General features: G+C 43.7%; 2 protein-coding genes across 4 annotated transcripts in view; one reads left to right on the forward strand and one right to left on the reverse strand.

Annotated features, from left to right (window-relative positions):
- The window catches only part of CLDN10 (claudin 10), a 117297-nt gene extending 93605 nt beyond the window's left edge, over positions 1 to 23692 (forward strand). For 2 of the 3 annotated variants that reach the window (XM_021065094.1, XM_021065095.1), the window contains exons 2-5: positions 7044 to 7205; positions 7294 to 7375; positions 22443 to 22550; positions 23257 to 23527. In XM_021065094.1, coding sequence (XP_020920753.1) covers positions 7044 to 7205; positions 7294 to 7375; positions 22443 to 22550; positions 23257 to 23383 — 479 coding nt within the window. In that variant the 3' untranslated portion in view covers positions 23384 to 23527. 3 annotated transcript variants of the gene reach the window in all.
- Positions 25693 to 26940, reverse strand: part of DZIP1 (DAZ interacting zinc finger protein 1) — a 57292-nt gene continuing 56044 nt past the window's right edge. Inside the window, 1 exon segment of the mRNA XM_021065790.1 lies at positions 25693 to 26807. Coding sequence (XP_020921449.1) covers positions 26731 to 26807 — 77 coding nt within the window. The 3' untranslated portion in view covers positions 25693 to 26730.

Raw genomic sequence — 26940 nt, forward strand, 5'->3', positions numbered from 1 at the left:
TGGCCTCCGAGATGCGGGAGCGGGGGCGAGGGGTTCGGGAGCACGCTGGTCTGCTTTCCTCCAGGCCGCGGTCTCCGGGCTAGGAGACTCGAGAGAGAATCCAGGCGACCTAAAAAGCGCCCGGCTAGCCCTCTCTGCCCCGAGGGCGCGTCCTGGGGTCCACGCGCGCCCCCTAGCGTCGGGTCTGTGGGCGGCCGGGAGGGTGGGAGGGACCGGCGGGGGACGGGTGGGGCGGGGCGGGGCGGGGGCGCGGCGGAGGCGGAGCCGCGGGACTGGGCGCGCGGGGGTAGCCGCGCGGAGAGCGAGCTCAAGCGCAGCTGCAGCGGGCAGTATGGCGAGCACGGCGTCGGAGATCATTGCCTTCATGGTCTCCATCTCCGGCTGGGTGCTGGTGTCCTCCACGCTGCCCACCGACTACTGGAAAGTGTCCACCATCGACGGCACGGTCATCACCACCGCCACCTATTGGGCCAACCTGTGGAAGGCATGCGTTACCGACTCCACGGGCGTCTCCAATTGCAAGGATTTCCCCTCCATGCTGGCGCTGGACGGTCTGCATCCCCTCGCCGCGACCCCATCCCCGGCCCTCGCTCCTCCCCTACCTACCGGCTGGGCGCCCGCTAATTCCCAGATCCCGGCGGGACCCCCAGGCCGGACTCCTCCGAGGCCCTGCCCCGATTTCCCCCTCAGTGTCTGAAGGAGCGGGGAGGAGTCCCCGGTGCTGCTGCCCACCTTCGTCGGACCTGTCTCCGACGGGGACACCTGTCCGAGCCGGGACCTTGGGGCGGGGGAGGGAGCACGCAAACAGGTCTGGTGGGACGGGTGACTCTCAGGCGTCAGGGATGGAGGGAGGCAGCTTTGCAGTCCTGAAAGTTGAGGACAGGGCAGTGGGACCCCTCTCTTGGGGACTATTCCTACACGCAGTCACGGAGAGGGGCATTGTCTACTCCAGCCAGCACTCCCTAGAAGTGCTGGATTCTGATTAAAACGGTATCATTGACTTGTCAAAGCGAAATCTGCTTGCTCTGAACTCCCTTTAGCCATTTCGTTAGTTTTTTTTCAAAGTGTGCGGAGGAAAAACAAAACAAAACAAAAACTGCAAAAAAACTCGTGCATCCACAAGTGAGTCGGCCTGGGATTTAACTCTTCCCCTAAATTTTAGGGAAATAAATAGTCCTTGCCTGTGCCACTGAAGATAGAGAATTTTTCGCCAGCAAGAATCTTGTGCCGGAGACGCACAGCTTCTGTGTCTTGGCTCCCAAGTGTGCTCTCGCGTCCTTCTTCAGTAGATTGTTTTCTAGGTTGTTCTTGTAGGCGAGGCTCTATATTGAACTGTATTAGAGCAACAGGTGCTCACAAAGAAAACTGGCTCTTTTTCGTTTCAAGAGAACAGTGGATGCCAACGCGGTCACACTGATTCATTGCTCAAGTTCTAGGCTCCTTTCTTCCAGGATTTTACAGCACATGACCAGATGGATCCCAGCAGAAACTTAAGCAGTCATTTACATTATTTCTCGATTTGAGGTGTTTTCTTTGTCTTTTCTTACTGCATTGCTGCAAGTTTTTATTTGCGTAGCTGAGTAAATAAAAGACAAGATTGAATTCCCCTAAGATGGTGCTTGCCATGAAAAGCAAACTGTTGCCCAATGGTGGTATTTGATGGAAACTCCGTATAAGGGAAAATACCTGGCTGGTTTGAGATGAGTGACACCTGGGTCTACCGTCCTGTTGTATACAGAAGTAGCTGGGAAACTGCTGATTCCCTGGAATTACTGTTGAATTTACTGTGCGCTGCAGAGCGCACACCCAGGTAGATGTTTGAACAGGCAGGCTCTTGTTTCTGTGGTTTACTTTCAGGAATATGGGATTGACAGTTACTGTCCTAAACACATTCTTCTGTTGTAACTGTATTGTTACCGAGCCTTCTTGCCAGATAGGTGCCCTTCCTTCTCCAGCACAGATGAGGGACAAGGGAGGGGATTGAGAACTAAATACTCCATGGAGATTAATGGGTGCGGAATAGTGACGCTCTCACCTATGTGTCTGAGAATGGACATATCGGTCTCAAGGTTTGGGGCAAGGTGGGGGAGTGAGGAGGAAAGAAAGACAAAGAGAACACCTCAATTATCCAGCGCTTGGTAGGAGGCATGACATTTGTCCGTAACCCAGCTGGCAAAATAGCCTTCCACGTGTGCTCTTGGGTCTAGAAAATGACTTTACAAAACACGAAGGACACCACCTACTGTTTTGCATTGTTTTAAAATTAATAGCATAGCGTTCCAAGTCAATACATATAGAAGTCACTCTTTTTAATGACTGCATAGTATTCCTGAGTCTGGGCAAACTGGTACCATTTACCCCTTGTTGAACACTGGACCCTCCCTACCACATTGTTGTTGGTGCTTTACCCAAAATCTTTCTTTTGGCTTCTTGGTGCATATGTGTATTTCTTTAGTGTAGATATGAGAGACTGTGTTGTCAGAGCAGTAGAATATTCATTTTATTATTCGGCTTATACTACCAAATTACATCCCACCAATAATGTATGCAAATACCTGTTTCTTGACCTTCCACCAAGTTTGTCATCCAGTATAATGGGCGACATCCCATCATGTTATTTTAGTTGGCATTTCTCTGATTACTGCAATTTTGACCACCTTGTCATGTGCTTATTGACTTTTTTTCCCCCTTTTGTTAGTTGCCTGTCCATATCTTATGCCCAGGGTTCTGTTTCCTCTTGGTTTACATGGGTTTGACTTGTTACATGGGTTGCAGCCTCAGCCCATTCCTTGTCTTTTCAGTGTATGGTGTCTTTTCTCATACAAAATATTGAAATGTGTACTAAAATCAAATTTATTTTAGTCTCTTCCTGCTGGCTTGGTTTAAGAAGGTATTGTCTACCCCAGCGTGGTAAACTCACTTTTCATCATCTCCCAGAATAACATTTTAGGGGGTTCAGCCATCCAGCTATATTTTCACATAGAGAGGAGTCGACTCCCACTTTGCAGTGGAACTTCCCATTGTGACCCTTCTGCTTTTCACATTCTGCAGTGTATTTTCGGGGCAGCCTGTACCTGCTGGATGCTGGTCCTAAGGCAGGTCCTGCCAATAGCACTCTGCAAGGTGGATTTCCTGGTGATACATCAGAAGTGGAGGGAGAAAGTTACATTGCCAGGGACCGTGCTGGTCACTGGTCTAAGTAGGCCAGCCCTCCCTTTAAACCAGGCAGAAAAATCCAAGAAAGGAGAGAGAAGGCTCGACGTTCTCCCCTAAGTCTTAGGTGGAAGAACACACCCCTGGACAGAGATGATGGAGTCATTATTATTCTGAATTTTCTACATGAAGTCAAAGCTCTGATTGCTCATCATCAGGGGGTGTCATTGTTCCCCCAGTTTCCTTTATAAAGAAAAAGCCAAATGTGCAGATTTAATGTTATGCCATGTTAAAGAGTCCCACTCTGATTTCTGCTTAGACTCCACCTTAGTGTTCTGGAAGGGAGACCTTGCTGTGTGTCTTACCAATCACCAAACGCCTAGTTCACGTTGTCTTCCTGTGAAGAATGGACTGTTAGTTACTCCTGTGCCTTACAGATGAGAAAACAGGCTTGAAGAGATTAGGATACCCAGCAGGTAAATAGAAGAACCAGAGCTGAAATTCAGAGTTCAGCCTTGCCCCACATAGCACCCGGCTCTCAAAGGATGTGCAGAAAGCACAGGAAGCTCCTCGCCTAAGCAAAGCACATTCTTTTTTCTTCCTTCAGCCAGCAACTAGCAGGTGCACTGCTAGGGAATTTCTCCACCAGGTGGATATTTTCATTTTTGCTAGCTGGAAGTGGAAAATAAGGTACATTTTTGAAACATGTTCACCTTTTCAGGGACACCTTGAAGGTTTCCTCCAACAGGATTCGTTTTAAAGCCACCGTATTTCACTAATTGAAAAACCCACGGCTGACTGAGCTGGTGATTTCTGCTTATTGCCAACCCATATTCCTTTCAAAGCACCACATGAACTGCCGCTGAGAAGCATTTTCAGCCAGGGTTTTTTTTTTTTTTTTTTTTTTTTTTTTTTTTTTTTTTTTAGTGTATGCCACCTATTTTTGTTAGGGGGAGCGTTTGCCATTTCTTCCAAGGGAGTTACCTATAAATTATACTTCAGAGAACTTCTGAGCAAATATGTTCATGCCTCAGCACTTTAATGTGTTAATTAGCTATTAAAGGTGTCAGTAAATCCAACCTGTCAAAAATAATGGCCTCCTTGACTGGGGTTTTACTACCACGTCACTTGAGGGTGTTACTTAGAAGGTTTGACCTCTGGAACGGTTAAAAAGCAAGGTTGTCGTGGTTTGCCTTGCAAAAGATAAATTCCGAGGGTGGGATGTCACCTGAGGCCTGAGTCTGTGTGTGTTTTAAGGCCCAGTAGCCCCTAATTTGCAAACCTCAGGCTTAGCAGCAACTCGTTCCCATTGATGGCCAGCAGTGGAGTTTATCCCCAGGAACCCCCAAACCTGATCTTTCCTCCCCGTTTCAGAAAAGCTAGCCAATCATTTTGCTGGTGAAGTGCCTTCTTTTGTGCCTGGGAGTTATTGCACCGGTTCTCCCATCCTAAAGAGGTACCTTCCCCTCCAAATCAGTGTTCTGGTTGGTTCAGAGGAAAGACCAGACCTTGTTAGAACCTTCTCTCTCTCTCTCTGTCTTCTGCTTTCCTGGTACTTAGCAGAGCCTTCTGCAGGTCCCAGGGCTGAGACGGGAGAACTGAGTGAGACACTTATAAAAAAAAAATAGTAGGAGCAGTGGTTAAAGTTTAAAGCTTGCTGTTATTTTCCTAGTCCTATTAGGGATTGAATGCATCAGCCTGGGATTCTGACCACTGTGTACCATGTGGAAAAATGCATTCCATGGTTGAAGAGGTCAGACTGTAGACCTAACCTTTTGCAAGGTTCATGTGTTTTCTGTCTGTAAAGACTATAGGATTTCTAAAGTAAATGCAAATTATGGTGCATGGTAAGGTTTTCTAGGATAATTTTTTTTACATGGATAATAATCGTTACATCACACACACACTTTCTGGTCGTTTAAGATTGCAGGAAGAGTCAGCTAAAACACCTCAAAACCAGAGGTTAAAACCAGTCTCAAAACGTAATGAGACCACATTGCCCCAGCAGCCCTGGTGGTAAATGATGAGCCGGTTGTGGTTATTCTGCCTTTAACCTTGCAGGGAACTAGCAGGCTTCCTCTGTGCTTCCCTTGCTCTTCTGGCTTCGGGCTGGGGGACTTGAGGGCTGAGATCTGAAATAGAGCTGGGCGAGTATTTGTCAGCAGCTCTCCAGAGAGCCCACGGCACAATTACTGCTGCCGCAATAAGCCTCCATTATCCTGTTTTGCTAAAAATACGTTTCTTTTGCTGTTTTTGGTAGCCTCACCATCAGTGAAATTATTTTCTGCCTGTAATCGTTCACACCATAAAATAGAAGATTATTGTTAAATTGCTTTTACATTTGTGGGGGTCTAAATTTGTTCAATTTAAGTAGAGTCTCTTCTGGGTACTCTTCAAAATGGATCCTCAGACTAGGATTAAAACTTAAAATGTTATCTTTCTCAAAGAAACATGGGCTAGAGGCCACCTGCCAGCATTATCCCCAAATTTGTGATCATCTCCTAGCCTTAGAATTATTATTTATCATAGGCTTTGCCTGAACACAGAGATCAATGGCTCAGTGTATCTTGGCACTTAGGAGTTTTTTCAAATTAGAACGTTTAATTCCAAATGTAAACCTGCTATATATGTGTGGTCATTTGCTTAACAAATATTTACTTACACCGAGTATGTGCCATCCCTGTTTCAGATTGAAATATGGCCCCGTTTCAGGCTGAAATGAAAATGACAGCAGGTGGTAAAAATGTATTAGTTTAAATCCTATTAATTTAAAATTTGTTAGTAGTGTCTGGACAAAGGCCAGGCTGAAGTTTACCGTCACCCTGGCTGTGCAAATAAAAATACGTGACTAAGAAAACGAATGGTGTAGGAGGAATGATCAAACCAACAGAACAAGCTTTTAGGATACTTTGAAAGTATTCACTTATATGCAGACAGTTCATGTCATAGTTATAAAATATTCTTCTCGGAACCACCAATGCATATTTAAACCCATTTTTATTACATGTGCCTTTAAAAAAAAGTTCATTACATTAAATCTTTTTTTTTTTTTTTTTGGTCTTTTTGCTATTTCTTGGGCCACTCCCCCGGCATATGGAGTTTCCCAGGCCAGGGGTCGAATCGGAGCTGTAGCCACCGGCCTATGCCAGAGCCACAGCAACGCGGGATCTGAGGTGCGTCTGCAACCTACACCACAGCTCAGGGCTACCCCGGATCCTTAACCCACTGAGCAAGGGCAGGGATCGAACCCGCAACCTCATGGTTCCTAGTCGGATTCGTTAACCACTGTGCCCCGACAGGAACTCCCATTACATTAAATCTTGAGTTAGACTCTTTATGGTCCAGGATGATATTCCAGTTGGTTTCATTTATAATCTTTCACTGATATTAGAGGAATTAACTCTTTGGGAGCACTCGCTGTCCACTTAAAAAGTTTACAATGTCAAAATCAGTAACACAGCTACTGAAAAGTTCTCATGTGCAAAGTTGAGATAGTGGCAGATGAGGTTTCTCACAGTGAAAGGCAGTGCGCATGGATTTTGTAGTCCGATCTGGATGGAATCCATTTGAGCCTCTTACTCACTCATCTCTGGCATATTGTATAACGTTTGGGTGCCTCGGTTTCCTCCTCTGTGAATATGTGAATAATAACCCTTCGATAGCTCCTGAGGGTCATGCATAAGCCCAGCTGCACAGCGTGGGATGCAAAGCGTGGGACACAAGGCACGCACTGCGCATAGATGAACCTGCTTTCCTTCACATGGGTTTTAACCATTGTGGTTATTTTTTCAGGAAACAGCAGTCATTCGGGAGGACGATTGTAAAATGAGGGTTTCTCCCTGGACCACCACATGTTTTATTTTAATGTAAATGACCTACTCTAATTGCAGGTTATATCCAGGCATGTCGAGGACTTATGATTGCCGCTGTCAGCCTGGGCTTTTTTGGTTCCATATTTGCCCTGTTTGGAATGAAATGTACCAAGGTCGGAGGCTCAGATAAAGCCAAAGCTAAAATGGCTTGTTTGGCTGGGATTGTATTCATACTGTCAGGTAAATAGTAACTTTCTTCCAAACAAGGTGCTTCAGAATGTTCATGAGACACCCGTAATCATACTCTTTTCCTTCTGATGCTTTTTAGGGCTGTGCTCAATGACCGGGTGTTCCCTGTATGCAAACAAAATCACAACGGAATTCTTTGATCCCCACTACGTGGAGCAGAAGTAAGTATTCCTATTAGGGGATCTGTTTGTGGCTCACAAGAAGTACATAGAAAATCATCTTCGAAATTAAGGTACAGCAGCTTCCTCTGTGGCTTATGAAAATGAGACATACTGATAAATGATATTTGATGACATTCAAGAGTAAACATTGTATCGCTCCTTTGGCAAAAGAGGCACCTAATCACTGCCTTGGTGTTACGGAGCGGAGGAGCGTCTTATCTCTCAATAGCTCAAGGTATAGGATTTAGCACTCTAAATGGCATCCACCATACACCTTGATAGCTTCTCCTTTTACTCTGCTTAACTTCATAAATTGAGGAAAAGTAGAAGAGAGGGGTTAGATGCGGAGGAAAGAATGATAAAGTGTGACAACAGAAAATAAGAGCGTGTCTTGCATGTTGTCCATCCAAAATCTCACACATGTTGAGATGAAAACAGACTCTTTAACTTGATGTTTAAAAACATTTAAATGATAGTACATGAAATATTATTTTTCATTTTTAATTAGCCTTATACATTTGTTCTGTTAACTACGACCTTAACAAGCTCCACACGGAACTCTATATGACGCAGGGTCTTTAAAAAATGCTCTAAGGGCAGCCCAGACACCCACATGTGACCCGTCTCAGCTGTGGGTGACTGCTTTGGCGCTTACAGACCAGTTCGTTTGTTGTTGTTGGTTTTTAACTCTGGGCTGCTGCTTTTTCTAGCTTCCCTGGACTTATTTCTTTGCATTGGGAAAACCCAAGGAACATCACATTAGAAATAATAGTAGATCAAATATTTTGTCTGCCGTGAGAATATTTCCACAACCTCTATAGAAATTTACATGTGTGTGTGTGTGTACTGCTGTTAGCCAGGCTGGGGCTTCTCTTTAGGTCTTCAGATCAAATGTTACAAAATTCTAAAAGAGTAGTTACTGAAATGGCTGGTCAAGTGTGTGTTACTTTTTCTGGTGGACTTAGGAATCTTTAGGAGATGATTTCTCTAGTACTGTCTTTGTGTATAAATGGTAAAGGCTTATATAGTGAAATATAATGACTATAATAGCTAACGCATGTTGAGCCCCTACCATGTACCAAGAAAAGCATCACAAATATTATCTTCTTCTCTTTTTCTTACAACAGTCTTATGAAGTAGGTCCTTTCAGTACTCCCTCCTTTAAAAATCAGGTGAAGAATTCAAGTTATAAGTGCAGGGGAACTTGGACCAAACTAAGAGGCTGATTGAACTGTGATTCAAACAGGCAGCCACATTTTAGAACCCTTACTCTAAAATGCATGTTATGTTATAATACTATTTTGTAAGTTTTGGGACAGCACGCCACATATATTTTTCATGAAAGAAGTTTCTTTCGTACAGTGGTGTTCACTGTGAAATTTTATTAAATGGAAAACAATGCTTCAGACCCCGGTATAACGTTTACTCACTCCCCTGCTTCTGTTAGAAAAATGTGTTCTGATAAACCTTGATTGATAAGATTTGCATAAATGCGGATGACACCAAACATTGAGATGAAAACTGAGACTGTTCTCCTGAAGATTAGAAATATGATCACGATATTTAAATGTCATTTTTCACTTAAATATTATATTTAAATGATACATTTTTATTTCAGGGCTTGGTATCATAAATATACCACAAAATTGTATTTTGTTTTCTTTTTTTTTAAAGAAGCACACAAAGGCTTCCTTCTTCATTTTATTGTCATGATTTATTTTATTAAAGACATTTCTAACTTTTCTGGGTTATCTTTTCCACATCACTGTTTTTATTTTCCTGACAGTTATTAAGGGTGTCTTGTGTGAATATTAAACATCATTTTCATCTTTCCTGCTAAGGCCAGGGCTAATTCCTGTATGCACAGAAACTTACACCTGTCCTTTGTGTGATTTTTTTTTTTTTTCTGTACTTTCTGTATATGCTCAGTCACCCAGTTTGGTTTAGTATCATTGGAATTCCTCATTGTTTCAGATTTTGGTTGGACTCAGCTCAGTAATTAGGGACTCTGAGAGACTTTCCTCTTTATGTTCTTAGTGCTACTTTGAACTGTCAGTTCCCTGTATGAGCCTCCCAGTGCCTCTTATTCTGTCTGTGCCAACTCTCTCTTTATTCTCATCTATAAAATTGAGATAATCATAGAGTTGGTGGGAGGGTTAAGAGAGAGTGTATAGGAGTTCCTGTCGTGGCTCAGTGGTTAACGAATCCGACTAGGAACCATGAGGTTGCAGGTTCAATCCCTGGCCTTGCTCAGTGGGTTAAGGATCTGGGGTAGCCCTGAGCTGTGGTGTAGGTTGCAGATGCGGCTCGGATCCCGCGTTGCTGTGGCTCTGATGTAGGCTGGCAGCTACAGCTCTGATTAGACCCCTAGCCTGGGAACCTCCACATCCTGTGGGAGTGGCCCTAGAAAAGGCAAAAAGACAAAAAAAAAAAAAAAAGAGAGAGTGTGTATATATACCCTTTGAGCTGACTCGAAAAGAGTCAAAACCTTATATTAGCCATTACTGTATTCTATTAACTGTTATTAAGATTACTTTCTGTATGTAATATTTAAAATGTGGCTTATCTTTATGGATGTCTTTTTTTTTTTTTTTTTTTTTTTTGGTTGCACCCAAGACATGTGCAAGTTTCTGGGCCAGGGATCGAACCAGCACTGCGTGTAGCCTCTACCACAGCCGTGGCAATGTGGGATCCTTAACCCACTGCGCCACAAGGGAACTTCCTATAGATGTCTTTATTAGCTCTTTTCTGCAGTCACTTAAAAATATATCACCTACAATTGCCAGTTAACCTTGTGTCATTTAAAAAGCACAGGAGTTCCCATCATGGTGCAGTGGTAAGGAACCCAACTAGTATACCTGAGGATGCAGGTTAGATTCCTGACCCTCCTTAGTGAGTTAAGGATTCAGCATTGCTGTGAGCTGCAGTGTAGCTCACAGATGTGGCTTGGTTCCTGCATTGCTATGGCTGTGGCATAGGCTGACAACTGCAGCTCCAATTCAGCCCCCTAGCCTGGAAACTTACCTATGCCGAGGGCACAGCCTTAAAAATAAAAAAATAAAAATAAACACAAGAGCTAGGGGTAATGAAAACCAGTATGGCTTATAAAAAATTTTGTAATATTTGCAAATAACAGGTCCTTCACACCAAAAAAAAAAAAAAATAGACTTTATTTAAAAAAAACCACCTTTTTATTGAGAGCATTGGCTCCTTGAGATCAGAGGTCACTCACACCTGCATCCCGACTTACATAAAATCCAGTGGGAGCAAGGAATTGTCAATGCCTTTTGAGATTTGTAAACATGATCAGATGCTAATTACCCACAATGTTAGAAAAGAGGCACGACAATGACATGGGTCACTTACAGGAATTCACAGACTTCATTTAAATAAAACACACTTCTGTAAAAACCAGTCAGTTGACTAACTTGCCTTCATCTGTTTTCCCTTTATCAGTACCTCTAGTGGAGGAGAAGGAAATGAAAATTTGGAAGATTAATAAGCCACAAATTGAGTATCAACACAAAATAATCTGGTTCCAGAGGTCTTAAAATATAATTTTTAAAAGGAGATTTTGATTTGGGCATATTCTAGGGGATAGGGCTTCCTTAGCTGGCATTTGCTAGAATTTAGTAACCAGCGCCTCTGTTGTAGTTTGTACAGAACTCAGGAATATGTTGGAGCATCACTGCTAAAGGCAGGGCCAGCCCTAGGGGACCCACTTGGGGAGGTCCAGACATTCTTTCTTTGGTGTCTTCATTGATTCATATGAGACTAAGTTCCTTGAGGTCAAAGAACATCTATTTCATCTCTTAATGTGCCTGGCATGGTGCCTGGTAAGTGAAATTCTTATCTGTAGGACCAGTCCTTCCAGGGTTAGCAGAAAAGCTATTGTCTATCATCTCAGCAGACTGAGGAAACCTCCCAGAGCAGGGAGGCAGAAGGCAGGTGCACACTCCTCTTCCCATCCTCATTATCCTGCAGTCACCTTCCTGAAGCGGATCACCACTACCCAGCAGCACATCCTCCAGCCTAGACATCATGGCCATGGCATAGGGCACACATGTGCTTGGCCCTCAGGAAGGGCTGCGAGGAACAGCCGCCTGCCCCATGATCTAGTTTAAATTTCTGGTGAGCAAATGCTTGCCCTAAAAGGCACTGGAAAACAGGCTTCAGAATCTGGTTTTATTGCTGTTGTTTTTCGTAAGAATTCTCTGTCGGGTAAATTGAATTTTTGCGGATTTCCAGGAGATCCTTATGTAAGGCCCACCTTGGTTCCCTAGGTTAGAAATACACAACTAAGCATGTCAGCAGACTTCCTACCACATTCCTACTATGTGCAGGGCACTCAGTAGGTGCTTTATCGATGAAGGAAAAAATGAGTGATGTCTAGTGTATCTTTGGAATAAAGATTCTGGCAGAAGCACTGCAAACAGTATTGGGCTTTGTGTTCAGTGGCTAATGATTTCTGAAGCCCTTACTTTCCCTCAAGTTATCTGGGAAGATTTTTCTTCCTGCCTAAAATCATTGACAGAATTGCAGTCTCTAAAGTGTTTCACCTGACTCTGGTTACATTCTGCCATTTCCCCATTTTTCCCCTTTTGTTCTGCTTCCTTGCTTTCATTCAAGTTGTGATTATGTTTTATGGCTCCAGGATGCCCCCCCCCTCCCCCGCAAAGCCTTGAAAACTATTTCTCAACTTTTCCCTTTGGGCTATTTCAAACTAACTTCCTTCTTTTTATTAAAGCAGAACTGACCAAAAAAAATATCTATCCTCTTTCAAGCTTATGGTCACAAGCACCCCTCAGAGTGTATTGAAACTAAAATTGTATTATCCCCACCATGGCTTTGTTGTCCAAACCACTAACTTATTGAGTCTCTTACTTTGTTTTTTCTTAAAAAAGCTGTTTCATGGGAGTTCCCTTCATGGTTCAGTGTTAACGAACCCAACTAGGGTCCGTGAGGATGCAGGTTCAATCCCTGGCCTTGCTCAGTGGGTTAAGGATCCGGTGTTGCCATGAGCCGTGGTGTAGGTCAGCAGCTGTAGCTCCATTTCATCCCCTAGCTTGGGAACTTCCATATGCTGCAGGTACGGCCCTAAAAAGCAAAACAAACAAACAAAAAAAACCCCACAAAAACCCATTTCAAGGAAGAATAGATTGACATAAAGAAACTAACTTCTTTTCAAATTATGCAAAGTTGGAACACTCAACCAGTTTCTTTAATTGAGAAAACAGGACATCATTATCTTAGATTTATTCTCTTTTAGTCAGTGAGATTTGTCATTAATGTTTTGGCTCCGACATTCATGTTTGAGTCTTATCATCCTCCAGCCTTTTTTTTTTTTTCCCCAAGAGTTTTTTTTTTAAACCGTGGAGTTAGTTATCTCTGGCACTTTTCTTTCATGGCATTCAGTTAGTTTCTACTTTAGTACCTAAGTGTTACATAGGTAAAGTCTTTCCATCTTTGTGGTTATTTAGTGAGTTATAAATAAATAGCTGGGGAGTTCCCCTCGTGGCTCAGTGGTTAACGAATCCGACTAGGAACCATGAGGTTGCGGGTTCGATCCCTGGTCTTGCTCAGTGGGTTAAGGATCCGGTGTAGCCCTGGGTTGTGGTGTAGGTCACAGACACAGCTTGGATCCCACATTGCTGTGGCTCTGGCGTAGGCCGCTGGCTACAGCTCTGATTCGACCCCTAGCCTGGGAACCTCCATATGCCGCAGGAGTGGCCCAAGAAACGGCAAAAAGACCAAAAAAAAAGAAAGAAAGAAATAGCTGTCTACGTTCCCAATAAATTTACTCATTCTTGTTATCTGTCAAGTGAAATGCACAATCGACAGTTCAAGAGATGTTTCTAGATTACACACATCTTCCTAGGTGAAGTTGAAAGAAATACTAATTTCACGAGGTGACCTTGCCAAGATATCTAACGTCTCTCTTCTGTCCTTATTAAATTATAGGTGTTTGTTTACTTAAGCTTACTCCAGTCATGAGGCTATTTGGAGAAAGAATTAATATTGGTAAACAGCTCAGAGATTCTCAGATAAGGGGTTCCGCAGAAGTGCCAAGTGTTAACAAAACAGAATTTGACTGTTAAATATTAAGAAGGTGTTATTCTACGATTTCACTTTGTTCTGCAGCAGCACCAGCCACTTCGGATCGCCAGAGTTGCTCTGATGCTTTTGTTTCGCTGGCAGGACTTAAAAATATACTTGGAAACCGAGTGTTTGGCAACTGTGTTTTGTTTCCACTGACCAGTATATGAAGTCACCATTCCTTCCAGTTTGCCATGCTTTCTGGTGACTCAGCTTTTAGCACCAGCACCCCTTTCCCTCTCATTTTCAATCCTGGCTAACCCCTGTGTATCCTGTAGGACTTGCCTCCTGGGTGAGACACCGCCTGGGTGTTCCCTTTGCCCCTTGTGCTTCTGTTGTGATCCGACCGGGCAGTGGCACTTGCTTATTGGTCCGTCTTCCAAACCAGACTGGGAGAATCTCGCAGCAGAGGCCACGTCTTGCTCATCTGTGCATCTCTTGTAGCCAGGAGCTAGTAGCTAGTAAGACTGTGACGTGGACAGCAGGATGATCAGTCAGCAGTGGTGTATAGCTGTCTCAGATCCCACATTGCTGTGGCTGTGGTGCAGGCTGGCAGCTGCAGCTCCATTTAACCCCTAGCCTGGGAACTTCCATGTGCCATAGGTGCAGCCCTAAAAAAAAGAGAGAAAAAGAAACAAGGCTTCTGTAATTCCTTCTCTTTATTTCTATTTTGTCTTTTTAGGGCTGCACCCGCAGCATATGGAGGTTCCCAGGCTAGGGGTCGAATCAGAGCTGTAGCCACCTGCCTAGGCCATAGCCACAGCAATGCCAGATCCTTAACCCGCTGAGCGAGGCCAGGGATCAAACCTTCGTCCTCTTGGATACTAGTCAGGTTCATTAACCACTGAGCCACAACGGGAACTCTGCTTCTCTTTATTTCTGATCATATCCATCACAGCGTAAAAATCCATGACATTCTGAAACTGGCAAATGGATAGATACTCCTGAGACCCTTCTCGAGAGAGCTCATGCTACATTCATCTTCCCAGCACCAGCTTTGATTCTAAAATGTTCTCAGGGAGTCTGCTGAGGATTCTGAAGATGATGTAGGCTATGCTTTTTAATTGACCCACACTTTTTTGCTGCAGGTCCTTCTTTATATTTTTCCCTCAACACAAACAGGTGTGCACGCTTACCTCCACACACTCAGACTTGCTGGTCATGCTCTCAGGTGTCACAGGCCAGCACTGGTTGTTTTAGGAACTTCCTATCTTGGAGCACAGCACCCTCTACAGTGTTAGTTTATTCAGGCTTCAGAGTTTGCGTGAGAGCATGCTCCTGTGCCTACTTTGTGCGTTGTGACTCAGCACATCCTTTCTCACTTAAAATCAGGGTCCAGAAAACCCCCAATTATCCACATGAATGGAGATCAATGGCAGGGATGTGGCTCAATGACAGATTTGTTTTTGAATTGAACTCCATAATTTGGGAGACACGAGCTATTCCTTTGCAATTATAATTTACTTTGGCTGAAATTATATTAAGTTGTCCTGTAGATGGTTTTTTTAAATGTTCCTGAGTAATTGGCAAGAATTAGAATTCCTATGAAGACGCTGCACACTTTACACACGTGTGGTTAGAGGGAAGGTGGAAGGTGAAAGGCCAGGTTCTAGGGTTAGATCTCTGCTCAGCTCCTGGTCCAACTCAGGGAAGATGAAGTTACTTCATCTGGATGATGGGGTTAGCACCCCCTGCTTCTGAATGTTAGGAGAATGAAAGAAAACACTCCGACCCCTCACCCCCTGGTGACCCATGGTAGGTGACTAGTAAGTGTTACCTGTTCTTTACATGCACAGTCTGTGTATTTGGAACTATCCGTAATGATAAATTGTCATACATGGGAAGATGATGCATGTCTGTCTGCTGTAAATCATCAACTCAGGAAAGAATGCATGTCTTTTATGAGCATGCAATTTAGAACTGACACCCCCCCAAAAAAATCAGTTTTTATCTTGCATTTCCTAAATTTGAGAATTCTCCATGAAGGTTCCTTATGCGGGTAGATGCTTGTTATTTAAGAGACCTCATTCTACTCTAGCCACCTTTTGGGAAGCATCTGCCACTATTTCATAGTCCCATGGGAAGCCTCGGGTAGAAGATTTTGTGGCGTCTTCCAAGCTGTTGAGAGAATTGTTACCTAACATGAGTTGCATAAGGCAGAGGAGACTGCAGCAGCCTCAGGGGATACATGGGTTGGTGGGCACTAAACAGTCTGCTTCTGGTACCTGGGACCCCAGCAGAATGTAGGGTATTTAGGGGAAATGGGTATGCCTATAGAATGCTGATTTATTGATTTATATAGCATCCATTCATGCAGTTTTATAGACCTTAGATTATATAAGCCTATGAGTTGCAGAAATTTCATTTTTGATAGTAACGTTTAAAAGAATGGCATGCCAATGCCAATTCAATTTTCAAGTGTTAACGTTGAGCGGAGTTCCTGTTGCGGCACAGCAAAAACAAATTGACTAGTATCCATGAGGATGTGGGTTCTATCCCTGGCCTTGCTCAGTGGGTTAAGGATCTGGCGTTGCTGTGAGCTGTGGTGTAGGTCGCTGACTCAACTTGGATCCTGTGTTGCTGTGGTGTAGGCTGGCAGCTGCCGCTCTGATTCGACCCTAGCCTGGGAACCTCCATATGCTGTGGTTGCAGCCCAAAAAATCAAAAAAAAAAAAAGTTAACATTAATAATATATGGGTATACATCCTAAACTTCAAACCTTTTTTTAAAAAAAAAACATATTTAGTTGTATTAAGGTAACTGGAACGTTTTGGCTGCTACCATGCTTGATTAAATGAGGAGTAGGACAGTGTGTTTGAAGAAAGTCTATCCTGGATTTTGCATCCTGACTCCTAGTTCTTTGACCTTCATCAAGGTCACTTTTCTCTGGGGAATCTTAAAAGGATGAGGATTTTTTTTTTCATTCATTAAACAGTTTTTGTTTTGTTTTTGGAGGAGCTGCCTTTTGTTTTTGCAAGCCCAGATTTTAATTACTGCATTCACCTCTTTCTGTGCTGGGTGAGAAGACAGCCTGAGGGAATTCAGAAAAAATTCCATACCCTAGAGCCACTGAGAATGAACGCAGTGAGCCCAGGAGAGAGAAAACACATCTTTCTGAAATGACAGCTAAAAGCACATTGCACTGATTTTTTTCCCACAGGGACCCCACCTCTTACTTGGCCAAGGTGCACATAAAGGGGGAAAAGAATGATGGTTCAGAGCTTGGGGTTTGGAATCATAGTGACGGGTTTTAAGTCTCAGTTCTCTTTACTTAGCTGAGATATGGCAAGGCAAGTAATTTAATCTCCATCAGCTTCAGCTTCCTCATTTGTAAAATGACCATTTCTCAGGATTGTAATGAAGATTGAATATAATAACATAGGCAAAGAAACTTAGTATACAGAACAAAATCCTCGCACCGTGAGCCAGCAGTAATAGTCGTGATTGTTCGGGGTGGCTTTGGGAGAACAGGTCATGTTTGCAAAAACATGCTCTTCTGCTTCTGTTGTGAAGTTTCATCACACTTGACTATAGTTATTTGCTTAATGTCCGACCATCCCCCCTAGACTGTAAGATCCTTGAGAAGAGAGCTGTGTCCTCTCATCCTCCCAGAAACACGTGATTCTCACAATGCCTGGCCTGTCGCTTCTGTGCTGGTGACCAGGGTGGGCTACACCAGCTCCCCGTGGATGGCAGATCAAGTCCCAAGAGGGGTTTGGGTCCAGGAAAGACAGAGAGGTGAGGTGAACATAAGAGGTGTTCCTCAATCCGTTCCCTCAGGATTGCTCTGGCAGGTCACAAGGCTGAAATAGGAGTTGAATATGAAATCTATTCGGTGGAGTTCCTGTCGTGGCTCAGTGGTTAACGAATCCGACTAGGAACCATGAGGTTGTGGGTTTGGTCCCTGGCCTTGCTCAGTGGGTTGGGGATCTGGTGTGGCCATGAGCTGTGGTGTAGGTCACAGATGTGGCTCGGATCCTGAGTTGCTGTGGCTCTGGCATAGGCTTGGCAGCTACAGCTCCGATTGGACCCCTAGCCTGGGAACCTCCATATGCCGCGGGAGCGGCCCTAGAAAAGGCAACCCCCCCCCAAAAAAAAGAAAGAAATCTATTTGAATTTAGGTCACCAAGTGATCTGGTGCGCTCAGCAGGAAATAAAGCCGTGAGCAGTAACCAGGAGCCCCAGGCACAGCCAAGTGGAGCCTAACGTCATCTGGTCATTCAGACTGCACTTCGATGCCTTAGATCTTTATAGATGTTGGGGGGGAGTATCAAGTGGTTAATCTGTTATTTTCTCTGTATAGAAGTAAAATGTTTCCCTATTGTTTACCAGATCCACATTCAATTATATGCATGAATTTAAGGTCATAAAGCTGCTTTTGATGAGTCCTATCCATTGAGCAGATGGTCCGAGAGATGTTCCAGTGTTCTGATCTGTAAAACGAAGTTCTGTCCTCAGCCCGACGGTACTGGATCTGTCTGGGGCTAAGCAGATTGAGAGCCTTTCAGAATAATGAAGAAACTGACGATTGTAGCAGCTCAGTAAAGAGGTTGCCCTCTGGGTGGGAAAGCTGGTCTAGGACCAGCAGGATATCGTTAACAAAACTCAGACCTGCAACAGATAGAGTATCTGAAATTTGGGTAATTATCTGAAGTGTGGACATTAGCTTCGTAGCGTTACCCAAAGTGAAAGATTTCCAGGCAGAAATGGAGTTTCCTGATGAATGTCAAAGGAGGCATGGTCTGGAACAAACTTGAGCGGATCTAACAAGGCTCACCCTCCATCCTGTTTTTCAATAATACATTTTTGCCAGATCACGCACGGATGGGTGTGAATTCAAGTCACTGCTGAATAAGTCTTCTGTAGTTGTCTTTCAACAGAAGGAAGAAGAAAAAGTCTCTGTAAGAGAAAGAACCAGGTCACAAAAGCCCTTACATCTAAACTGTTAAAAAATGATTGGTATAGATGTGGAGTCTTTTAAAGACTTCAACTCTAAACTGGTACTATTTCTTAAATGTTTGTCTTTGATTGATTGCAAGGGATTCAAAGGGAGTGATAGTCTCCTTGGAATAGAATCTATATTTAGGGCCCTCAAGAAAATTTAAACCCATCTTTAAAAACAGGAATAAGTGAAGTAGTTTGGGGGTTTTTTCTTTCCGCCCTGTGGCATATGGAGTTTTGGGACCGGGGATCAGATCTGAGCTGCAGTTGTGACCTAAGCCGTAGCTGTGGCAACATGGGATCCTTCACCCACTGTGCAGGGCTGGGGATCGAACCTGCATCCCAGCGCTCCCAAATGCTGCTGGTCCCATTGTGGGAACTCTCCAGTTTTTAATATAAGCCAAACTTGTGATTCTTAAGTTTCCTTCAGAAACTTTTAAAATGCTTAAATGAATTTAAAGACATAGTTCAAGCTGCCTTGGTCATTTGTCTGCTGTTTTGTACGTTGGCATGTTCTTTTTAAATAAATTCATAGGGCTGAGCTGTGGTTTGATTTCTACCACCCTAATTGACCGATATTAATAATTAGAGACTTATTATTAATGGTGGTACCAGGTACTGGCATCCTGTTTTGGAAAGCTAAATTTTTTTTTTTTAAATCTGAGATTGGAATTCCTGTTGTAGCTCAGTGGTAACAAACCTGACTAGTATCCATGAGGATGCAGGTTTGATCCCTGGCCCTGCTCAGTTCGGCTAAGGATCTAAGGTGTACATCACAGACTTGGCTCAGATCAGCCAGGCTATGGCTGGTGGCATAGGCCCCACAGCTGCAGTTCCAATTTGGCCCCTAACCTGGGAACTTCCATGTGCAGCAGGTCAGTCCTAAAAAGCCAGGTAAATAAATAAAAATCTTGGATTGTTTCTTCCAGGAGTACTTACACTGAGAGTTAAAAAGCAGTGCATGGTTTCAAGACAGAAAACAGCTTAAATTCTAAGCTGGGAAAAATAAAGAAAAATTGAAAGTATCCTTAAATTGTAATCCTGAACTCAATGTCCTCCCAGTAGAAATCTGCAGTATACACAGCCTTTAGTTGTCTTTGCACTGAAAGGATGGCAGCAGACGGATTCGATGCCCTCACGCTAGGACTGGTGATGTTTTACCGAGGTCCAGTGACAGGCACCTACAACTTGGCAGGCACCCTGTGTTCATTCTATTTGCATAACCTCATTCAAACATCACACAAGAAGGGCTGATTGTAGTAATCCAGGATATCCTTTTTAGATGTGTAACATGATATTTGATGTATATTTTGTAAAACTACCAGTTGAACCCTCTTGATCTCGCCACTCTTTTCTTTCCACCCGTGCACATCACTCTCTGTACTTTTTTGAGCTGGTTTTTGTGCAGAACTCAACCTAAGGCATTTTCCCCTCACTCCACCAGCCTTCAGTTTCTGCCGTTGCCTCTGATGGGAACAGTTGGAGAAGTTTCTCAGTTCCTGGAACCCAATCAGTGCTCTGGCGCAGGATGAGGTGCTTCCAGCTGTTATTCCTTGCTTCAGCTGTCACCTTGATTTCCCAGGAAAGGCAGTGTAAGAACGAGGAAAGGAAGGATCATAGGAGGGCATATATTGAGTGTGTAACTTCTTCCCAAATGCAAATGGAGGCCCTGAAATGACCTCAGTGGCTGGGTCTGGAAGTGGGCGAGCAGACCCTAAGGCTGTCATCTTGTGTAAAGGTTGTTTTCTGTTCCCACTTGCTGGTGGCCAGAGGCACACTGTCACACCAGAAAGCCTGCACTCCCCCCGCCCCCAATTAGCGACATAGTGATGCAGCCTGTAGAAAGAAATGAGGTGAAGCTCAGGACAGGCCCAGGCTCCTCCCGCCAGCTGCTCTCCACGGTGTGGGGTGGCCTGGGTGCCTGAGCCTGGCCCTGGCCCTGCACCTGGTTCCGGGGGTGGGCTGACTTTGGCCCCCTGTTTCCCCTTCTTACTCTCACCTCTTCCTTTCCTTCCTTCAGACCCTGTGTGGATTCTGTGTGATCAGTACAGACCCTTCCCACTCTGACTTTGACACTGATGGGGGGTGTCATCCATCAGTTTTCACTTTGTGATGGACATCTGTGGGCTAAAAACTTCTTTGAGAATCACTTCTTTATTTAAAAAGAAAAACAACTATTCTTCAGTTAGAGGATAGCAGGCATGAGAACACTACGGCCCCTGAGATTTGGGTATACTTTTCTCATCCCTTAATTGTTTCTCTGAAACACACACACACACTCACTCTTCCCCTAAAAGCTTTTCCTCCAGCCCTCCACTACAGTTTCCTCTGTTATTCTCAGTGGCATCTTTGTATGCTGGCATCCCCAAGCAGGAGCTGTCTCATTTATCTTTGCATCTGTTCTTGTCATCAGCAGAGTGCTGTGGCCTGCCATCTAGGAGATGCTTCAGAGCAGTCTGGCACTAAATGATGGTTTGGTTTTGTTTGCATTTTTAGGGCCAGACTTTCAGCTCATGGAAGTTTCCAGGCTAGGGGTCAAATCAGAGCTACAGTTGCAGGCCTATGCCACAGCAACTCCAGATCCGAGCTGCACCTGCGACCTATACCATAGTTCACAGCAACGCTAGATCCTTAACCCACTGATCTAGGCCAGGGATTCAACCCACATCCTCATGGATACAAAGGAAAAGGACTTGGAGCTTCTAGGGCCACAAATTTTGGGAGGGCAGATAATATGGGGAATATTGGAGGATAAGAGTGAAGTTTGTGATATAATTTGCTCTGGTACCACTTGTGGGCTGATCAGGGTATAGAGTGGCTCTGGAAATTAACTTCTGCCCTTCCTGATAGAGAAGGGCTGAAGTACAGCTTTACAAATCTATGCCCTGCTTTTAGGCAAATGGGTGGGAAAGCAGAGAGCTTTTGTTTTTATTTTTTGGCCACACCTGCAGCATGCGGAAGTTCCCAAGCCAGGGCTCCAACCCAAGCCACAGCAGTGACAAGGCTGAATCTTCAACCACTAGGCCGCCAGGGAACTCCCAAAGAGCTCTTCTTGTATCTGCTTCTTCTCAATTGCCTTCAGCTCAAAATAATCCTTAGGCCAAAGTGGCATGTTTGGGGGAGGCATGCTCTGCCATCCTTCAGCACCTTGCACATGATTGCACACAGCAGGTGCTTAATACTTATTGAATTGAACTAAGATGAGAGCAGGGTGTTCCCTTGTGGCACGGCAGGATAAGGATCCAGGGTTTTCATTGCTATCATGCTGTGGCTTGAGTTGCTGCTGTGGTGTGGGTTCGATCCCTGGCCGATACCTTTCACATGCTGCAGGCATGGCCAGAAAAAAAATGGAAGCCAAACCAACTTCCCCTTTTCTAACTGGAGTCTGCCTAAATAATTTTTTTTTTTTTTTTTTGGTCTTTTTGCCATTTCTTGGGCCGCTCCTGCGGCATATGGAGGTTCCCAGGCTAGGGGTCTAATCAGAGCTGTAGCCGCTGGCCTATGCCAGAGCCACAGCAACGCCAGATCTGAGCCCCGTCTGCAACCTACACCACAGCTCACGGCAACACTGAATCCCCAAGTCACTGAGCAAAGCCAGGGATCGAACCCCGCAACCTCATGGTTCCTAGTCGGATTCGTTAACCACTGAGCCACGACGGGAACTCCATGCCTAAATAATTTACCCTCTGTGACAGACTAAATAGATGGAAGGCTTTGTCAGCTTCAGGCAGAGCCCAGAGAAAAGATGCTGGCTGACCCAGGAGGCCCCAGCTCCAGCTGACTACTTCTGCTTTGTCCGCAGGGGTCCCTTCATCATTCTTTTGGGATGTTGGGGAGATATAGTCAAATAATGGATGTAAAAATACTTTGAGAAAAGTTTAAAGCACTACTCAGATACAGGTGTTATTACTTCCTGTACAAGCTCTGAGAGCAAAAATGTGTAATGAACATTTAGTGAGGGCTGGCTAGTAGTGTTAATGCTGTTTACTCCCCAAATAAACTTTAATACTCGTGTGATGCTTTCTCACAGGTATGAATTAGGAGCTGCTCTGTTTATTGGATGGGCAGGAGCCTCACTCTGCATAATTGGTGGTGTCATATTTTGCTTTTCAATATCTGACAACAACAAAAAACCCAGGTATGAACAAGAGACAGAAATGACCTGTTAAAAAAGACAATACTATTCTAAATTGTTACATATGGGACAAGTTATAGGTAGGTCAGATAATTCTTAGAAACCTCAAAAACCCAGAACTGGCACTTTGCGGTGCAGCAGAAACTAACACAACTTGGTAAGTCAGCTACATAAGATGTTTTAAAAACCCAGACTTGGGAAAGGTTAGGATTACATAATAAATATAAAATTAAATAGAGTAAATGCTATAATGAATAGAATATAGATAATTATAGTTAATTTTTTTTTTAAAGAGGTTGTTGTTGTTAACATTCCAAAGCTATTGCTTTAAGTTAAAATCTGGGTCTAACTATGGAGGCATATTCTTCACTTTGGCCTCCTGATTTTCATATAGGCAGAAATTGCAGATAAATGGCATCACTGTCTCCTAAGTTCCAGGAAGATGAGTTTTAAATAATACTTTTGAAGGAGAAAAACTGAACAAGAAAAGAAGCCATGCATTTCCTCTGCAGAGTCCCTTGGTCACAGCAACTATTCAGAAATGACACTGAACTATTTCTTGGGGCGAGAGAGGGGAGGGAAGAAAGCTGAAAGTAATCAGAGAAAAACAAACTCCGCTACGACAGAAATAGAGGGAAGACAGTTTCTTCCCATATTTGTTTGCCCTGCACGTAAAAGACAAACCTCCAAACTGTGTCTTGCCTTTCAGAATGGGATACACATACAATGGGGCCACATCTGTCATGTCTTCTCGGACAAAGTATCACGGAGGAGGAGGAGGAGATCTGAAAACCACAAACCCTTCCAAACAGTTTGACAAAAATGCTTACGTCTAAGAAGAGCACTGCCGCAAGCTGTGTCTTGAGCTTGTTAGAAACGTGAACTGTTCACAGAATGATCCCCTCAAGGCCCTCCTGTAATTAACACTCGAAAAAACTATTTTTCAAATGCGAATGTGAAGAATTTGTTGATTGCATGGATGTAAATGTTCTTACATAGTTACATACTAATCACTTTCTGTTGTGGCTTTCTATAACAAATAAACAGGCTATTTACAGGATTTGTATATATTTTATACATCCGCAGAACCTGTAATGTACGCAGTACCAACGATTACAGACGTTGTCATCATAGAGCCTTCTTAAGCTTTCAGACTTTGCAGTCTTTGTTCCCATGTTTATGTTTCTTTTCCTTCGTGTATTAAACAGAAGGTGTATAAGGAGTGGTGTCTTGTAAACAATGTGGGGGTGACCTAAAACTATTCCTCAAGAGATGTTTGGGGGTGAATGGACACTTACTCATTGTGTAGAGCTGACTTCTAGTTTCTTAGAGCTGTCACTGCTGTATTTCTCAACAGCTGCTCCAGGCAGGGCTGAGGGGGCCTAGATGCTGTTGCCCCATTACCTGGCACATCCGCCTTCAATAACTGCCCAGGGCTCTCTGATGCAGAAAGCAGATCCTGGGGTGGGGCATCAGCAAGGACCGAGCCAGAGATGCTAGTCGTGACTGACCTTGAGGCCCGCAGAAGAAGGCCTGGAGCCACGTGGGACCTGCCTCCCTCAGAAACAATGGGCCAAGTCCTGGCATGTCGCTCGGGTCACGTATGTGGAACTAACTGGTAATGGCAAGACATCGCATCTTTCAAGGCATGTAAGTTGCTCCAGTGCTCTCTGACCAGAGACGGTGTTTTATTTCCAGACCCCATCAGTCCTTTTACCTGATGCCCATCAGGGTTAGTAGTTATCTCGGTAGGTGTGTGCCCAGCGCTTTTCTAAACCCTCCACCTGCTCTCACTCGCTCCATCCTCACAGCAGCCTCTGAAGTAAGAACTGCGGGAAGCTGAACTGGCAGAGGCGGAAAGGAAACCAGAGTTGAAGTAACTTGACACAGCAAGGGACAGACCCAGGACTTTGAACTGAGGCAGTCTAGGGTGAAATAGACAGTTTGAAGTTTTGGATAAGAACTGGTATTTGTGTCATCTGTGAGTCAGACACTTTCCAATACCAATCACAGCATGAGTGACCGTAACATTTTCCTGAAGCGTGAAAGACTTAAAGAGGAAAATGGCATTGTTTGCAAATGCTCGATGAAAGAAAAGGAACACGTTTATTACCTGTACATATATACGTGTATATTTTCTTTTGCTTTTTAGGGCTGCACCTGCAGCATATGGAAGTTCCCAGGCTAGGGGTCAGACCTGCAACTGCCGGCCTACACCACAGGATCCTTAACCCACTGAGCGAGGCCACGGATCAAACCTGCATCCTCATGGACACAGGTCAGGCTCATAACTTGCTGAGCCAAGACAGGAAATCCCTGTATGTTTTCTTCCCAGACCATGACAATACTTGAATACCTTTTAGGGATATAAGTGAATTGAAAACCAGGGAGGGAGATTAGGTGCTAGAGGCCGGTATACAGGGGTGGGCAGGGTTTTGTGTGTGTTTAAAATTATGTACGTACAACTCTGTTTTTCACATCTTTAAGATGAAGATTATAATAACTACATCTCAAAGTTTTTCTAGTTAAGTGAACTAATAATGCATCTTAAAAAGTTAAGTAGCTCCACAGATCTCTGGAATGAGTGAGTGACTGCAGGGACCTAGGTGTCTTCTTAGGTGGTGGTGTAGGCAACTCATCTTTGTTTTCCTACAGTGAAGATTTAATTCAATGTTTACTACAGATTTTAGAAACATGATCAAGTGGGTACATCTGCATAACATGGCCTTTGTGGGAAGTTTTTGTTTTTTCGGGTTTTGTTGTGTGTGTGTCTTTTTGCCCTTTCTTGGGCTGCTTCCCGCGGCATGTGGAGGTTCCCTGGCTAGGGGTCGAATCAGAGCTGTTGCTGCCGGCCTACGCCAGAGCCACAGCAATGCAGGATCCTTAACCCACTGAGCAAGGCCAGGGATTGAACCCACAACCTCATGGTTCCTAGTCGGATTCGTTAACCACTGAGACACGATGGGAACTCCTGTGGGAAGTTTTTAAAAGACAGTGGACGCAAGTAAAAAGGACCTATGGGGCAGAAACAGATAAAAAATTGTTTTTAGTTCAGTGTTACATGGCATAGCTACCAGGGCAAGCTTAAATCCTCTAATGAGGTCGGTCTAACTCGGAAATCTAATAACTCAGCCACAGTCACAAGGATGTCATGGAGGGCTTTACTTGAAAGGTTGACAAAATGAAGAAAGATCCAAAACCCAACAAACCATTTAGTTTAAATGTTACTTTTTTTCCCTCTTTTTTAACAGAGTATAATAGTACCACAAAATATTAAAAAATGCAAAAAAACCAGTTTATATGAACTTTTTGACTGTTGACAATGTCACTGTTAAGAATAGAACTAAATTGGTTTTGAGGTATTTTATAATACCGTTGAGCATGTTTAAAAAATTGGAAAAAAAAAAAAACTACAGACAACATATGAATTCAGTATTGACTCAATGTGTTCTAGTCATAGTCTCATAAATTGACATTTAAAATAGCTACATATTATTCATAAAATATCCAAGGTAAAGATTATGCTGCAGAAATAGTATTTAAAGTTCTAAAGTAACTATTTAACAAGAAACAACATGCATAGAATGGCTCAAAACTGCATATGGAAAAGGTACTTCTGGAAAATGTACCATGTTAACATGGGCCTAGCTATATATTTATAACTCTAAACTTACTTCTATATGAAAATTAAGCAATCAACTCTTTAAGATTTCACAGATGCTACTAATATAATTTTAAGGATACTAACAGAATTTTATAAAATGCTTCCAATGTGACAATGTCCTCAAGAAACACTGAAAAAAAAAAAGTTTTAATTCAAACCAAAACCAGCTATAAGTTTAAAAAAAAAAATTCACTTAAAAATTAGTTGAAAAAAATACACTTAAACACTAGAGTACCGTTCTGAAGAAAAAAATTTTTATGACTTCAGCGACACGTTATTTTTAAGCAGCAGCAGTCTCAAACACCTTTATATGCTTCAAAATACTGTTGACAATTTGTTTTTCAAAATTGTATTAGGTGCCATTAAAGAGACTCTTGTTCTTCGCGAGCCAGCTTCCTTGTTATTGTGGGAAATACTGCCGGGCAGGAGCATTTGCGTTGCACAGGCCGGGAACGGAAACAGTGCGAGACTGGAATACTGCTGGCATCTAGCAGGACCTTCTGAGGCCCAGGGGGACAGTTATACGTCTGAAGAGTCACTCCAATCAGTCACAGTTACTAAGCTGCTTTTCACGGTGCTGGATTCATCCTGAAGTCCTGCGGAGGGAGGGAGACGGGGGCGGGGGGGGGCAGTGATTAAATAAGCACATGGTCTAGTCTGTAAAAATCGACAACCTCATACTGTAATTTGTCCCTTGGTATCTGAGGCTCCACCCCCAGCTCCCACAAG

The sequence above is a fragment of the Sus scrofa genome, chromosome 11 (genome assembly GCF_000003025.6).
Source record: "Sus scrofa isolate TJ Tabasco breed Duroc chromosome 11, Sscrofa11.1, whole genome shotgun sequence".
NCBI lineage: Eukaryota > Metazoa > Chordata > Mammalia > Artiodactyla > Suidae > Sus > Sus scrofa.